General features: G+C 50.5%; 4 protein-coding genes across 4 annotated transcripts; 1 reads left to right on the forward strand and 3 right to left on the reverse strand.

The window, feature by feature from the left end:
- Positions 1 to 99: 99 nt before the first annotated feature.
- Positions 100 to 659, forward strand: N7477_000082 (uncharacterized protein; the record flags this gene model as incomplete). The annotated part of the gene is given in 3 exon segments (XM_056961745.1): positions 100 to 210; positions 230 to 281; positions 331 to 659. 3 exon segments carry the CDS (start codon positions 100 to 102, stop codon positions 657 to 659), a joined length of 492 nt encoding a protein of 163 aa, XP_056826748.1.
- Positions 660 to 1,883: 1,224 nt separating this feature from the next.
- On the reverse strand, positions 1,884 to 3,123 carry N7477_000083 (uncharacterized protein; the record flags this gene model as incomplete). Its single annotated transcript, XM_056961746.1, is given in 3 exon segments — positions 1,884 to 2,087; positions 2,105 to 2,769; positions 2,910 to 3,123. 3 exon segments carry the CDS (start codon positions 3,121 to 3,123, stop codon positions 1,884 to 1,886), a joined length of 1,083 nt encoding a protein of 360 aa, XP_056826749.1.
- Positions 3,124 to 6,945: 3,822 nt separating this feature from the next.
- On the reverse strand, positions 6,946 to 9,167 carry N7477_000084 (grainyhead-like protein; the record flags this gene model as incomplete). Its single annotated transcript, XM_056961747.1, has 2 exons — positions 6,946 to 9,010; positions 9,106 to 9,167. The coding sequence occupies 2 exons, from the start codon at positions 9,165 to 9,167 to the stop codon at positions 6,946 to 6,948; spliced, it is 2,127 nt and encodes a 708-aa protein (XP_056826750.1).
- Positions 9,168 to 13,729: 4,562 nt separating this feature from the next.
- On the reverse strand, positions 13,730 to 16,277 carry N7477_000085 (zinc metalloproteinase family protein; the record flags this gene model as incomplete). The annotated part of the gene is made up of 5 exons (XM_056961748.1): positions 13,730 to 13,826; positions 13,888 to 15,172; positions 15,225 to 15,780; positions 15,832 to 15,927; positions 15,987 to 16,277. The coding sequence occupies 5 exons, from the start codon at positions 16,275 to 16,277 to the stop codon at positions 13,730 to 13,732; spliced, it is 2,325 nt and encodes a 774-aa protein (XP_056826751.1).
- Between the last annotated feature and the right edge of the window lie 678 nt (positions 16,278 to 16,955).

A 16,955-nucleotide genomic window follows, 5' to 3' on the forward strand; every position in this document is an offset into this window, starting at 1 on the left:
AAGTGATAGCACTTGGCCTTGTATCCTTCTCTGGCTCTCACGTGTGTTGATTTGACCTTGAGCTATGGGGAACTTCTGTAGAAAGAATTCCCATTGTCGATGGCTACTATTTGGGCCTTTCGACAATTGGCCTGCCTGAAGAACTTCGTCGATGGTCCAGCTTGGGTCCAGGGAAAGCATAAGCCGGAACAAGAACAGGAGAGACTCAAAGTATCTCTTTCAGTTCTAGACCTTCAAGAACTTTGAGGCCCCATCTGGTTATTTGAAACACCCAATGAAGGGTCAATAATCCTCACGGAAACTGGTTCGCCGTCCCTCTTCCACGACAAGAGCAATCGGACTCTTCCTTGGGCGAAATTGAATGTCATTGGTGCATCGACATCACCAGTTATATTTCCCAGATGAACCCAATTCGATTGACTGGCTCATCACGAATTTTGATTGGCACTGAGCCCGCCAATCAAGCCAGGCTAGTTTCCACCCCTTTCTGCAAATCGCAAATCTTCCAAAAAGAAGAGCATATTCATAAACAGCTCCAGTTCACGGGAACGCGGAACGAATACGACACCCGAGATGGCCATGACATTCAATTTTCGGGGGTCAATACCTCAACATCGGAGCAATCATCAGGTACAAGCGCAATCCTATGCGTACAATGAAATAAGTCGATCCAGAGGGAAGTCTTCTCGCCTACTGGCCTTTCGTAGATGGTAATTGGAACCTTCGAATCGCCTCAACGCCACATAACAAATGGTTTGATGTGATTGCCGACTCACGGGATACAGCCAGCGAGGACTGTCTCGTATGTGGCAATGTATGATCGCAAGGCTTCCAAAACGAGGATCAAAGAACATGCTTATCGACCCTGATCCTCCCGCGCTCGGTGATGGCGAGAGATTCTTCTTCTAGACGTCTTCACATCTTAAATCCGGTTTATGAATCCGTGCTGAACGACATGTTACCCGAGGTATTGTTTAAATTGGGGAAGAGATCGCTCATGGTGAAGAATGTCGTGGGAAGGACAAGGCAGAGCGATGGTGGCTATAACCAGCGCGAGTCTCGGATTTGGGATCCCCGAGTTTCGGGAGCAGATCAATCCTGAGATCAAGGGAGGCGAACCAATCGAGGTCATTATATGCTCAAAAGCATTCGTGATATGGCTCGAGAGCCACGTTCTGGACAAGTCTGGAACAGATGTGTCGTTGTCATCGTCATCGGCATTATCAGTGTCCAGCTTCGGTGTAACGCGTCAGGATTGACCAAGGAGAACAGTCTAAAATAGACAGATGTTGCGAAGAGAATGGCCGAGATTGGAGAATCTGGCTGGATTTTGCTAACATAGCTAGGATCAAAGTAGCTGCGCTGAGAGTGTCAAGCCTGGGAGAGAGAGAAAAAAGAGACCATGAGGGAATGTAAACAGCTCGGGTGCTGCAGGATGCGTAGCCCGATCTGAATGTTTATTTCTTCTGTTAGCAAGGTTTCTGTGTTACAGACAGGTGCAATTAGCGTACGCAATGGTTTAAACAGAGAGATTTCCAATCTCTTCGCAGGCAGGAGCACCGATGACAAGCGCGTTGACCCTGCGATGGCAAGGAAAATTAATGTTCGAAGCCAAAATATTAGAGTTTTTATAAAGGAAGAAGATATGAATGCAGAATTGAATTAGATAAGCGCAGTACAAGCTGCTATTATGGTCTGCATAACAAACATGGCAAAGTTGGGAACACGTTCGATAAGTTCATATCCCAGACCGCCATCCCATTCTCATAAAAAAAGCATGTAACAGTTCAAACTTGTCATCCACTGATAGAAACTTGATCTAGTCATCTGTAAACAGAAGACTCGCCCGCAGTAGGCGTAAAGATGGGATCCATGGGAAGTTCTCAAAGAGCATGGAGAAAGACGGCGAGGAAGACTGCAATCATGATGGATTGGGTCAGGGAGCTACCATTGTGGTCAGCCGTGCCATTGTACTGAACCGCAGAGGTGGTGGACGCCACAGGGTGGGTTGAGTTGGTGGCACGAGGGGGAACAGGGGTACCAGGGGTACCAGATGTACCAGCCGCAGGGGCGTGACGTGACAGCCGCTACCAGAGCAAGGCACGGGAACGACGCAACCGCTACCAGAGCAAGGGATGATGACTGCAGTCGCAGTGGGCCGGGAACCAGTGGACAAAGTAGACGATACTCCAACCTTGATGACACCGGGAGTGGGCTCAGTAGGGCATTTGCCTGAGCAAGGCACAACTGGGACCACAGTGGGCTGGCAGTTACCGGAACAAGTCACCGAGGGAAGCAAGGTAGACTGGCAGAGGCCCTTGGAGCAAGAGATGGTAACGACAACCTCGATGGGCTGGTTGGTAGTGGTGGCGTTAGGGCAAGGCTCCGTTTCAGTAGAAGTGAGCACCACACGGCTTGGAGAAGTCACCCCAGTAGATTTGGGGCAAGGCTCGGTCTTAGTAGAAGTAAGCACCACAGGGCTTTCAGTAGAAGTGAAGCCAGTAGATCCGGGGCATGGCTCAGTGAGAGTGCTTGTAACAGAGACCAAAGGAGTTGCAGAAGCCAACTTAGTGATCGAAGTCAAAGCAGCTGTTTTGGTCACAGTGCTGCCGGGCAGCGTGAAGGTTACCTGAGTCATCCCGGCGGGGGAAGCCGAGGATATGGCAGTAGACTCAATTGTATTAACAGAGGTAGCAGTGATTGAGGGCAGACCAGGAATCAGGAAGTCTGTGGGCTTGGTAATGACAAGACCAGAAACAGGGATAGTTACTGTGAATGCAAGTCAACAAACGCGTCCTCCATAACCAAAGCAGTGCTTCAGTCAGACTTACCAACGCCAGTATCGACGATACGGGCAACAATGCCGGGGACATGATTGACTGTAACAGATGTTTAGTATGAGATATTACCAGCCTGGGAGGAAGATGTACGGTCGTGAGCCGCGTCACCATCAGCACGGACGACATGGAGCTCCTCGAAGGCATCCAGGTCTGAGAGGAAGTGAAAATCGGTGCCGTCATCTTCATGGGAAAGCACAAGAGAAAACTCACTGTTCGGGAGAGCTGCTGCCACCACAGAGAGGATGGTCATCAGGATGAGAACGCAAAGGCGTGCGGACGACATTGTGAAGAAGCAAGCGAACGACTGAAGATTGGGGTATTTCGAAGCTTGAAGCAGATGGGCTCGATGGAGATGGAGAATCGAGGAAACGAGCGTAATGAAGGGTAGGAAACGAGTGTGGAAGAAATCTGGGGAAGGTGAAGAAGGAAGAAGAGAAAGTGAGGAAGGAGAAGAGAAATACTCGAGGACAAAAGGCAACGCATTATTCACTGCAGGCGCGATTAATTCACTCAACCCATGTGACACGCTTTCGTTTGCAAACGCGACTTCTGCTTTAGTCCTTTGCCCATATACTTGCTCGGTACACCATCAGCATGGAGTACAGCCAGGGTCTGTCCCTAACACGAACCGCCTGGGGACCTGCAGATATCTGTCGTACAGCCCCGCCCCCGCCCTACAGAAGGAATTGATAGGAACAGGTAATGGCTGAATTTCGCTCTGTTGACTGGACACTTGATGCCTGCCCACACCAATCAGTGGACCTGAAGCACATCTCTAGACAGCAAAAGAGAGTCTCTGAACGAAGAGGCCATTCGGTTACTGGAAAGTAACCCTGCGGAGGAAATTGAAATTCATACACAGGTACACAAGTACACATGCCGTGTAACCAATGCCATGCAACTCTAACTCAATGGTGCTGGGCTGCTATCCATAGTTCTCAATTGGGCTTCCGGAGGGACAATAAACTATTGAAACTTTGAACTTGGGAGGCATGCAACCTTGACAAGCTTGGAAATCTATAGGCCCCGGAACATATAACGGGGCCTAAGGCAAAGGCTTAGAGTTGGAGAGTGATGGAGAGTAATATACCAAGTCCGGCTCCAGATGTATGCGACCATTTCGATATACTTCAAGACAACACAACACGTCCCCCGGCACCCAACCAACAACGGAGACTAAATGCGTCCCCCCACACAAACTTCATGTCAGCAAAGGAGAGAGTCCGTCATGAATAGTACCAAATCATCGACAACAAAAATGGATCAAGTCACCTCCCCAAAAGAAGGAAGTATAACCCCCCAAGACCAAGATATCTGACAGGTCAGGTGACAATAACAGAAAAACCCGACAATCTGGTAAAGAAGACTGTTCCAGAAAACTCAAAATTCCAGATCAAGTTCGATCAAGTTCCAACTTCCCAGTTTCAAGCTCCAGCCTTGACATCTGCCAGCCCTACGTACCAACACCAAGCCAATCTAGGCCAAATGCACTGACTCGGCCCAGAAGCCGAAAACTCACATCTCAGCGATCCCAGCGATCCCAGCGATCTCAGCCCAAGCGTTGGACCGATTCGAACCCCAAAAAAAGGACCAGACACGCCGCAAAACCCCGACGACCCCAACGCCACAAACCAATTCACCGCCCATAAATCATTACATTATTTATTATTTATATTAGAGAGAGAAAAGAAAAAAATAAAATAAAGAGCCCCGAAACACTAGCGTGACTTGCGTGATCAGCTATCACAATTTTCCAAGCGAGATTGCCCAACGGACAGTAACCACAAGCGGGCCCGTGGGAAATTTTGGAATACATCATACGGTCCGCACACGGCTGAAAAGAAGACCCGACGAGGCGATACGATACGGTAAGATACCTGGTCAGAATCGGTGATTGGTGTAAAGTACTCCGTTGCGGCACGACCCGCGGGTAAAAGCAAAGTGGGGGAACGTGTGGCTCCGTCTGGAAAGTGATGTCATGGAACGCCTTGTGGCTGGCGCTACGTTCCCTAACTCATCGACTGGCGCTGTTCTACCCTTTTTTTTTCTTTTTCCCGTTTCCCCTCCTTTCTTGCGCGAGAAAAAAAAAGGGTGGAGATATGAAGGGTGGGTTAGATTACGCGATACGAAAAGATCTCGTATTCACGTATCAGGCCCACATACCCAGGGATCCACAGAAGGAGCTAGAGGGAAGGGGAAGGAGAGATCGGCAGGAACGGGTAGTCTGGGCTCGAACATGGGTCGGTGGAAATGTGACGAAAACGAGGGTGCAGTTGGGGACTGCGCTGACGTCATGGGGATGGAGGCTAAAGTCGAAAGCTTGAGATCTTGAGATATGTGGGTGAGGAAGTTTGGATGGTGGCTTTTGGCGTGGATTGCGGAGGTGAAGAAGGTCGGGGACCACTTTCCACGTATTGCCGAGATGAAGGTAGTTTTGACCTGGTAGCTGCTTTGGCTCTGGTGTGTGTCACATCTACACGGAGTCAGTGTGTGCGTATCTCCGGGCTCCGTTCACGAGAGGCCCCCAAGTCTCACGGGAAGGTCCAGACTAGTACGATTTCTGTGACAAGATCATTCCTGAGCAGAAAGTTTTGTTCCATGGATACATTCTGGGTCAACGGCGACGCTAACGACATACCCGGTGTCAAGAGTCACCGAGGACTCCGCGGACATACTCGCAAGCCCCAACAAAAAAAAAAAGAAAAAAAAGCGTCCTCAAAAAAAGAAAAGAGGGGAATGAGAAATGAGAAATGAGGATAGAAAAGAAACGGAACCGAACGGACCCTAAGAAACCCCCTTAGGTCGTATCTGAAACCACGATCAATACCGGACTGGGAAGGAAGTATTCTCCTCCTCATGCCGAGCCCCAGATTCGTCGGTGGGAGACTGACGGGCTGGCATTCCACCAATCATGTCCCGCTGGGAACTATATACTTGCGAATATTCTCATTCGAAGCATTTTACATTGTTCCATGGGCCGGTAGAGACGGGCGACCGTGGTAATGCGCCCGCCAGCCCTGTAGTTCTTACCTGGTTGCTGGGACCGGCTCTGGGGGTGGGGATCCGCGAGCTTTAACCTCGCTGCTGGAAGACTTCTGTGCCGCCACCGGTTGGCTTTTCCGTGGGTCGCAATCGGGGTAGGACGCTACTTGCCTCCTCGCACCATCGTCCTTTTTCAAGCGTTGGAAAAGGACTTGTGTCTAAGCCATCTGACTTGTTTGCGAGTCCACTCGAGTGTTGAATTTTTACGTGCGCCACCCATTAATGCCAAGCACCGATCTGCCCGCATTTGTTTGCCATGTTCAGCATTTGAACCCGCCAGGTCGGGAGATTACTATGATAGCAATGACAACTTGGAAGGGTAATTATACTACATCATCGCGATCTGATCAGTTTGGAAAAAAATAATTGTTGATTGAGAACCCCGTCCCCGGGTGACTATTTGCATCTAAAGATTCAAAGTCCGTGTACATGCGCGCTCCAGGTAAGACAAAACAAATAAAAAGAAGCCGAACGCTCAAGACCAAATGCAATCAGCAAGACCAAGGTGAAGGCTTCAACAAGACAATATTGGATCGGGGGTATAAACATCGTGTGCGGCGTCCTTGTAACAGGTCGACAAACAAAAAAGGAAGGAAAAAACAGAAACTGGTTGAAAAAAAAAAAGAAAAAGAAAACAAATATGAGTATATCAACACGACTGCACCGTAGGTCCCGTCGACTCATGTATTGTCGTTGGAGAAACGCCGCAAAAGCAAGGAAAGCAATAAATCAAAAACATATGATGACAGGGTATCATTGCTCGGAGACTCGTATATTATCTCCGTAACCAATAACGCCCTAAGTGATGTCCGCCGACCCAGTGACAAGTAGGAGGAAGATGGGAAAGGGGTGGAAAAAAAAGGAAATAAGGATAAGTAGAAATAAGAACGGTAATTCAAAATTGAACTGCATAAGGTTGAATAGCGCGAGTCACGTATCCGCTGCACACCAGGTGCAGCCGATATCTCCATGATAATAACTCAGGCAGGAGGATACAGACCCAAGAAATCGAAAAACGGGCGTGAAATTTTGAAAGATATGAGTCAGGCGATCCACGCGATTATTAATATGTTAATTTGATCTCCATCGAGGGACTGTGGATGCCGTTGGTGCTCGTGTCGGCTTCGTAAATGTCGGCAATCATATCCTGGCCTTCCGGGAGCTCGCGGACGACGTCGTCGTCGACCATGATCCGCATGCCATTTTGATTGACGTGTAAGACGCGGACAATTCTTGATGGGTCGATATGGTGCTTCTCGGAGATCTTCTTCATTAAGTCGCGGACGGTGCGTTCCGTCAAGTAAATGGCGCGATAATAGTCGTAACTCTGCTCGGAACCGCCGAATCGCACGTAGAAGCAGGCAATCGGCTTGGGAGGTCGTTCCGCTGGGGGTCGGTAAGTAGGGTCGATATCAATGGCCTCAATGTATCCGGTCCTGGGATCATCTGAGCCTCGCCGGATAACTGTTGGGCCCTTTACGTCCTTTCCCGGCAATTTTCCTCCGTTGAATCGCGGCGAGTTCACCGAGAAATTGCTGCTGGTGGGCGAGAGAATCAAGGACTCCATGGATTGGGAGGCACCGGTGTTCTGATGACTGAGTGGTTCCACCGTCACGGTGTCACTCTCAGTGGGCAACCGAACCGGGTATAGATCGGGATCATCTTCCTCGTCACCGCGCAGAGCGAGAACGCTCACAACCCTCGTTGACGAGAACATATCCTGCATCATAGACAATTTCGACTGCAGATCATCCTCCAAAGACATCTTCTCAGGCTGGTCCTGAGAACCGATCGACCAGGTACGCTTGTGCTTCGACAGCTTCATACTCCGATCGGAGCCCTTCGAAATGGTGGAAGCTTGGCTACCACGCTTGCGCTTGCCAAAACCACCACCCATCTCTGCCTGTGCAATTTGCTGCTTCAACTTGTCGATCGTCTTTTTCACGTGGGCGACATCATTGGACAGCTTTCGCTCGGCACCGTGGTCTCGGAAAAGCTTGACACGGCAGTAAGCCACTTCTGCCTCGCGCGAAACACCACTGGCTTCTCCCGGTGTGAGGAGCTCAGTCTTAGCGCAGAGTCGCACCGGAATACCCTTGACACCCTTCGAGTGACTGAAATCGGTAGAAAGGAAGTTGAACCGTACAGGAATGGCACAGTCAGCGGCACCTGTTACCGGGTTCGGAGACCAAGTGACGCAGAATCCATCGAAAGACATGCTCTCCACCTGGATCTGGCGAGACTTGTGGTCATCGCCTCCCTGAATGGGATCCACGTATTCGACAGCCTGAAGCTTGCCTCCGCGCTGATGTGCCTCGTTCGTGCCACGGCCCTCCTTCCATAATTGCCAACAAGATGCGGGCTTGAGCCTTTGCTCGTCTTCTTCAAAAGATACACGGACATATGTTCGATACCTTACTGGCTCGTTGCTAACGATTGGTGGACTTGTGTCCATGACTGTGAGATTATATGCCTGGCCCTTGTTGAGATAAGTCACTGGAATTTCTCTCTTATGCTTAACCATCGCGGTCGGCGCTCGCAGGGCAACATTATAACGAAATTTTTCGCCGTGGGAGTATGGCATACCCGAGGCGTTCGAGAAGTCGGTCGAAGTAGAGATTGTTGAAGCCTGGTCGACCGGGAAGTCATTCATTGAAGAATTATCTCCAGATTCATCCATTGCATCAAATCCCGATTCTCGGCTGTGCATAAACGCGCTAGGGGCGTATGATGCTGGCTGGACGTAGGGGTTTATCTCAGGCACATGCTGCTCAAGATATTGCTGATTAAAATGATCGAGACCTTGACCTTGGCTGTGCTGGACAGACATGGAATTCGAAAGCGAAAGGGGCGTTATCATATTCATGCCGACGGTAGGTGTGTGCAAGTCGCCCGCCTGGCTGTGAAAGATGGCACCCATGCCGCCAGAATTGGGGGTGTAGAAACCCGGGTACTGGCTAGCGAGAGGCATCATGGGCATGCCATTCGGCTCAATCCACGAGGAGGTGAAATTGAGTTCCTGCAAGTTTCGTGGGGTCTGATCATTCGGATGTTTTAAATCGGACTCGTCCATTTTCATGTCGGTCGGCCTTCCATTCACCATGAAGGCACCATGTGAGCCACCCTCGCTGTCTCGTGGGGGACAATATCAGAAAATGTTTGGCGAAAGCGGCCGATGAACTCCTCATCGGGCTTCTGAGCGTTGTTTCTAAAGCAAACATACAACATTAGTTTCGGTTTTGTCGGGCCATCAGGTGCATCGTAAACGTACCGGTTTCGGAACATTGGAGCGGTTTTACTGGTAAATCACACCAATAGTCGCCAAAAGAAAAGGTTGGGGGTTTTAAAAAAATGAAAAGGATTGTAGACTTGTGTTCCACATCTGAGCCAAGCCGAAAGAACACGACCACGAGCGCGCACTCGCGATCCCTTTGTGTATGACGATTCTCAAAATAACAGTTCGGCTAAAAACCGCAGCAACAGATAGATTTGGAGTCCGGAATAATCGTCGTCACAGTTCGAATCAATTTGAGCACACAGTCGGTCAAGTCAGAGGAGCGTGGGAGGTGGAGTTGCAGTTCCAGTCGAAGTCAAAGTTGAAGTTCAAGTTGTCGGTGTGAGGGGGGTGTAGAGGCTCAAAGCGGAGATGTCGTGCGGGAAATCGCGGACAACGCGATACCTTAGGATGATCTTTTGGGGATCCAAGATTGGAAAAAAAAACAGAAAAGGTTCCAGAATGTGCACCTTGCGAAAAGGCCCCCTTTTTTATCGAGAAAAAAAAAGTTGTAGAGGCGAGGGGTGGATGGAGGGGTGGAGCACGGTGTATGACGAACGGGCTAGGAAGGGGAGAAGAAAAGAATAGCGAAGATGGTACGGTCCATGGATCCCTCCAATGATCAGTTCTACACGACCTCAGGCCCAAATGTCATCCGACTGAGCCACAGTTTGGGGGGGGGGGAGAGAAGAAATGGAAGATCGGAGTATGGTTGGGGGGACTGGAGGTGTAAAGTTCGGAAATTTAGAGAGTAAAGGTGTTGCCACTGGAAAGCTCCCGATAAGGAGCAGGGGCTGCATGGAGCTCTTCTTTTCTTTTCCGTCTTTTTCTTTTCGAATTTCAACTTTCAATTTTTAATTTTTAATTTTTAATTCTTTTTTTTAGATGGAAATGATTGGTATTGGAAAAGGAGAGAGCAGAATATGATTGGAGACCAGAAAGGGATCGAGAAATCAGACCCAAAATAATCGGTGGGGAAAAGGTGGAGCTTAGAATAAAAAAAGAAAGTGAAAACAGAAAAAAAAAAATAGAAAAAAAGGAAAAAGAAAAAAAAAAACAGAAAACGAAAACGAGGGTAAGTTACGGGACGTAATATTGTGGTATTGGGTACCTCCGTGTAAGCTAGGGTCCTCTGACTATCCTATAAGGATGCTAGGAGATAGAGATTCTCATTAATTCATATGCCGGCCGGGGCCAACCGAGCAGGCATCTGATCAGATCAATGTCTACAAGACTTTTGACAACCATCTTGTGAACCAGCCGGAGTCATTCCGCCTATCGATAGCACGGGCTCCCACTGTGTCGGGTCCCCCACACGCCACAACTGTCACTCGGTGCCTTACTGCCTAATTCTGATATCACACATCTCACATACCAAGCATCTAGAGTTTGGAAGACACAATTGAACCATTACTCCAGAACTTTTGAAAACAGCCAGAGAATATGGCGCTTTTGTGGCGTAGAGAGGTAACTACGAATCACAAGATGTGGAGATATATCTCCGAGGAGACCAGACGACAAAGGGAGACCGCAGGGGGACCGCAGGCAGCCACCAAAAAACCCAATTATCCCATGGTGACCAAATAGTAATCATCTTCATAGAACGGTGGCAGTTCGTTCCCGCCCATGGGTCCACGAAAAGATGTTCGGAATACCGCTTTGATAGGCGGGTTGACGAGCCCGGGCCCCGATATGGAGTTTGCACTCGGCATCTACGATTGCCCGCCACAACCTCGGTCCCTCGAATGCGTCACCTGTGGCTAGAATATGGTTCACCTGCTTACCCACGAGGTCTGATCGTCAGGGAGGTTTCCATGGATCTAGATCGACGTGCTTGAACTCATGTCTCTGTGCAAGGGTCTATTATTCCAGTCGCGGTAGATCTCACTTGTCTTCTCTCCTGAGGGGACACGTATGCACGACGGGGTCAGGCGTACGTAACAAAATGTGCTCACGGTTGCAATATGCGCGATGCGCAGGCCGAACAACGAACCCCCTTCCACGAACCGGTACATGCGCGTTACCATACCAGGAGAGAAGTATTTGGGCGCAGTTTATTGCTGGGATGGCATCCCGCCAATAGGAGGCCGTATCTGCAGCCTTAGCCCTCAGTGCACGTGTTGAGTACGATACCGTACAATACCAAAGCGCCGCGATGCTTAACAAGTGCCGAATGAATCTCAAAGGGATCCGAGAGATCGAATCCGTATGATGTCTAGGGTGTAAATACCACCCGCGCATTCCAATTTCGGAAACACTGCCGTTTACAAACTGCCACTTGCCACGAGGAGGGAAATTGCGCACTCTCATTGCACGGTTGGTACTGCCGGACGATCTGAAAAGGAATGGAGAGAGCCTCGAAGTGGCAGGGATGCGCATCGTGGTGCCGACTAGTATACCCTCTAATCTCCGTTCTCCGCTCACCGTTCTACCGTCAGCCTCCATCCCATCTTCTGATTTAAGCTCCGGGACTACCGTCACTGGCTAGTGCTTGCCCCACTTGTCCAGCCTGTCCATCTCGTCCCCTCCGCACTGGTGTTAGGGCACGGCCGTTGGTCGAGAATGGTGAAAGCTTTCCATGGTTCACACAGGCCAGTGATGGAATAGGCCTGAATCTTGAGGCCGTCGAGCTGTTACTGGAACGGATAAGCATCTCCGGTGTATAGAGGATATCAATCGCCTGCTTCCAACTCCTCTGAGAGTGAGAGTGACAGGGCCAGAACCGCTGTTAGAACAGACTCTGTATGTGCTTTGCTGTCAAAGTTACACTGGCACACAGTTTACCGCGGGCGCAAAGCCACACCCGTCATGAGCGACGTATGGGAAGGACATCCAGGGGGGAAAACGCCACCGGTCAGAATATAGGAATATATTGGGCGCCTCTAGGTGGCTTGCTACCATTGTTTTTGAGGATGGAATACCCAGGGTTGAACGAAGAATGGGAAAAGCAATCTTTTGCGATGAGATCGATCCGTCGTATAGATCGAGGGCTGGGCGTGATTGGCATATCGATGCATATCGATGCATATCGATGCATTGTTGGATACCTTGTTTTTCAGGCGTGTTGCGGTTGTCGCTTCGGTCGCGACGGACGGACCAACGCTCTATGAGGCAAGTCGTTGATCGAGTCCGGAGTTCCGGAATACTGAACAGATTCCAATGTGGACATAACAGTACGCGTCTTGAGTACTCGAGTTTACCGGCACCGGATATTACGGCTAGAACGGATCTCCGGATGGTAGTTTGTATACTATTGTGTGGAAGGCAGCTCGTTTGGAGGCGGCTGCTTTTTCCGCATCGATAGTAGGGCGATCGCCCTGTGGCTGTTCGCGACGGGGGATCCGCTGTCGACTGTGTGCAGACCAAGCGTGGCCAGTCAGGGCAAGTAACGGCCTTGCCACAACAGAAGTCTAAGGCATCCAAGACCAGGGTCACTCGCCACAATGCCAGCTGACGCAATCTCGCTCCGGTTCAGCCACAGGAATGTTAGTGGAATGACCATTTGGTGAGAGTTTTCAACGTGTTGGAGGTTTTCCAGCTCTGGGCCCAAAGGAGCAAGTCCGCGGAGATACGCGAAGAAGGTGTGGCGATTTCCAGTCAGATGAGAGTCATCCGGCATAGATCGGCGGTGGTCTGGTGTTTGTTTTGCTATATCTGTATTGGCACGGGGCGTTGACAAGTGGATGGCCTCCGCTCAGTATGAACGGTGCTTTTTCCTCATAGAATTCTTGTACAACGTGTACCGATTCTTGGGCCCCGCTCGAAGATTGGGTCTCGGGGCCTGCTTTCCCTTCCGACGAATAACGGCGCGCACGGGGCAGCCTTATGAGGAATCGGGTAACTCGAAGGGGGAACGGTGGCTGTGCTGTGGCGAGAACTCAATGCGTGTCATTGACTGATCTCAGCTGTGGCATAATAACCATTGAAATATGCCGTGGCGTTCCATGTCGAAGGGTCAGAGCGACCGTACAATAATAGCATATGATATCAAATCCCTTGCGATGGGTCCCATGCATGAGAAATTGATGACAAACATTAGCTGCATTGACAACGTCATATCCCCATTTGGATATGATATCAAGCATCAATCGAATGGTCGATTGTCGCACAGCCATTCCTAACTGACCGGCATGGCATGATCTTCTACTACCCAATGCTGTCGACAGCGAATGCACGTATGATCGCAATGAATAAAGCACTCGTTGGTGCCCCGTCCATGATATTACTCTTTATAAACTATCTGCCTAATATGAATGTCCCTTATAAGAGTCAGTGTAGTCGTGCATGAATCACCGTCGCCGCGATCTCGGAGTGGCTTCTCGACGGCGCGTCAAGCCGAATATGCGAATATGCAAATAATACAAGGGGTAACTGGCCCCGCAACACCTCTGGCAACGCCACCCAAACAGAAAAATTGGACGTATGGACAAAAGACACCCCTGGTCCGACAGGACTGCGTGTATATGTGCTGGCTGACCTCGACCAGTCCTGTTCCCCGGAATGTCGATCCCGTGATGGGATGAGAGAAAGATAGATGAAAGATGGTCTTTGACTTTGAAATGGATGGGCGACTTCAGTGCTGGATGATGAGGGAGAAGCCATCGACCCAAGCGCCACTCGAGCCTGAAACTCCGGCAATTTTGTATCCCAGAGGCGGAATCAGTGTGTGTCTGTGGAGAACGTAGTAATTAGTATTATATTCCTCAGTAAACTTGTTCGAGAAAGGCTTACCCTGATCCGCCAGAGGCATTGCCAAAGAAGCCGGATTTCCTGCCCATACTGGTGAGAATTTCCACGCCGTCGATCCAGAGCCCAGCTCGAACGTAGAATCCAAGGAGAATCTCTCCGCGTCGGGTGTCGAGGACAAACTCATCGCCGCCAGCCTTGCCACCGCGTTTGCCAAAGAGCTGGGTCGTCATATCTTCGTAGCAGAACTCAATGCCGTCCAACGCGGAGCCGTGGTAGACCTTGATGGAGGTGAGGAGCTTGGATTGGATGAAAGCACACTCTAGAAGCACCTGCTCGGGCTCACTGCCATCCAGACTGGATTGGCCGAGTTTCCCGCTCTTGTAGCCGGACTGGTTCTTGGGAAGCTTGACAAGGGAATTTTTCGACTTCAATTGTCCGACATCCTCCACAGTATAGCTGCCTAGTGTCCCAGAAACAACGACCAGGCGAAGCTTTTTCTTCTTCTCCTTTTCACCACCGAAGAGTTTCTCCTTTTCAATACCGGACATCTTTTGGCGAAGCTCGGTTTCCGTCACCATGATTTGCTTCGGCAGGCCATTGCTGCTCGACTCGGTGCCCAGGTACTCAATAAAGGTATGACAGAACTCCTCGCCCTCTGTGTACAGTTCCATCCACGCAATGCCCGATGAAGCAGTGAATAGAATCTTGCCATTCTCCACCGGCCACACTTGCACGCTGTCATCAGAACTCGGAGTGGCATCACTAGGAAGACGGAAGCATGGGTGGAAGCGGAAACGCAGCGTGTCCAAACGATGCCATCCGCACTCATCGTTCGGTAAGCACACCTTGAGTCCCTGGGTCTTGGTGCGCGTCGAGAACGGCTCTTTGGTGATGAAAGAGCGTCCCAGGCGCACATAGTCGCGAAGCATGATGCCTGACTCCTGGTGCGGGCAACCAAAAAGATGTCCCACCTCGTGCAAGTGAGCACCAATGCCAATATTGGCAGATTCCCAATTCGACCCGGCTTCGCCACAGTCGTTGGCGACATAGTTGGTATCAGTCCGTGTGCAGTCTGAAAAGGCATCGACCACTTCTTCGAGACACGATGGGTAGCTCTGGAGGCTGTGGGAACCGAAGATGGCCATCTTGATATCTCCGCCCCCCGATCCAAGAGCGGCGTGACCGGTGATGGTCTGCGATTTTGTATCCCAGTGGGAATCCAACAAAAGGACAGAAACATACTGCTGCTGGCCCGGCTGGGGGTGGAAGTGCTTCCGGACAGCCTCCTTCGCGATATCGAAAAGGGCGTCTTTTTTTCTGAGCATCACTGTATTGCTGGGCAATATTGAGATCCCGGAGTTCCGCTACCGTTTTCTCACTGCGAACGACGTGAATCTTGGCCTCGTTGCGCATTTGACCGGTTGCCAAGTCCCGAGAGCTGAGACTACCAGACTGCCACTCCTCTTCAAAGCGGAAGCACCGTCGTCCAAAGTTGTTGCGGAACATCTGCTCGCCAGTGAAGGCTTGCCAAAGATATGCGGCCGTGCGGTATTTTCGAATCGCAGTCTCCAATCCATTGCCTTCTCGCTCCGCTCTTTCGGGCACGGCGTCGTAAGTACCATCGGAGTCCTTGCCCATCAAAATTACCAAGTGTAGCGGCGGAGTATTGACTAGCGGGAGGTAATTGATGCAAATCCACGCGGAATGAATCGCCGGATGAGTGCTACCTGTAGACAGCTTGGGCGAAACAAAGTCGAACCTGAGACGATTGGGACCGGGAACGAGATGAACAAGAGCTTTGAAGTGAGACGCCGTGACGGGCCAGCCGATCGACGGGAAATTATCTTGGTGATGGTAGACCATTACATTTCCGTCCAGCGGTTGCGTTCTGGGGTCTCCGGTCTGGCCATAAACAAGAAGAACTTTTTGATGAACCTGATCAAGGAGTCAGCCACGTGCCCGATCGCAAATGCAGCTTGTACCTACCCAGGAATTGTCGGCGATCGATACTATTCTCGGCGCGTACGGGGAACTTGGAGTGGGCGACCGGTATACGCCATTGATCGACGACGAGGAGCTTCCCTGTGATCGTTGCATGCATTAGTATCTGGCACGGTCGCATGGTACTTGCCCAGACATACGTAGATGCTATTCCGTTGCGGATTGGTTGCTAAGGCTGGTCGTTGCGGAGGTGGAGCTAGAGTTACGCTGGCGGAGCTGGTGCCACTGGAATCGACCTCGTTCAGCGAAGGCAGATTGGGTGAAGAGAGGGTCGGTTTGATCGACGAGGGCGGAGTGATGGAGCTGTGGGAGGTGGTGTCGATCGTGGAGGAGGATTTTCCCGAGACCTCGTGGACCTGATGCGAAGCGCTCTTTGGTTCCGAGTGGAAGCTGGCCCTTGACCGGCGCCTCAACTGCTTCAAAAACGACATGCTGAGATGTGAAGACAAGAGACCTTCTCACCAGGAGCAAGAAACCCCTAATGAAAATTGAAGTGGGTAACTGCCGTATTTGGGTAATATGGGGGGGGGGTTCAGGAACAGGACAGCGCGACCGTTTGCGGACGGATGACGACGCTGATGTCGCCCCGCAAGTACCACTTCAGGGTTAGCAAGGCAAAGAGTCGGAGTAGGTTAAAGGGGATCAAGTTATGGAAAGGGGAAAGATGTTTGAATTATGGGTACCATATCCCCAATTACCAAAATCAAGAAACGAGAAAAATAAACAAGAAGATTAGCAGGGTGGCGTGTGAATGGCTTCCAACGGTCTTTCAACCCCCCTTAAACAGGCTATAGATAGAACGATAAGTTACAAGATTACTCTGCTTCCCAGACGCCCCCAGGTGGACTCTTAACCAGTTGCGCATTACGTACCCCCTCCTTGCGCGACAACGAGGGCTATCACTCGGAGTCGCAATGTTTCACCAGTGGATCTTGAATGATCGCCCTAACGCTCTTAGACCAAGATCTAGTGTCTGGGCTAACCACATACCAAGAATTAGGGCCCGTGGTCATCCCCTGTCGGAGAAGTCCCTGAGGCTACTACGGCCGCCACGCATTGCTCGGTGACCTGCACGATTGATGGATTTCATGTCTATAGCTATCCCGCCA

The sequence above is a fragment of the Penicillium maclennaniae genome (assembly GCF_028827695.1).
Source record: "Penicillium maclennaniae strain IBT 15551 chromosome Unknown utg000001l:1.0-3280838.0:1.0-3283122.0, whole genome shotgun sequence".
In the NCBI taxonomy this organism is placed as follows: domain Eukaryota; kingdom Fungi; phylum Ascomycota; class Eurotiomycetes; order Eurotiales; family Aspergillaceae; genus Penicillium; species Penicillium maclennaniae.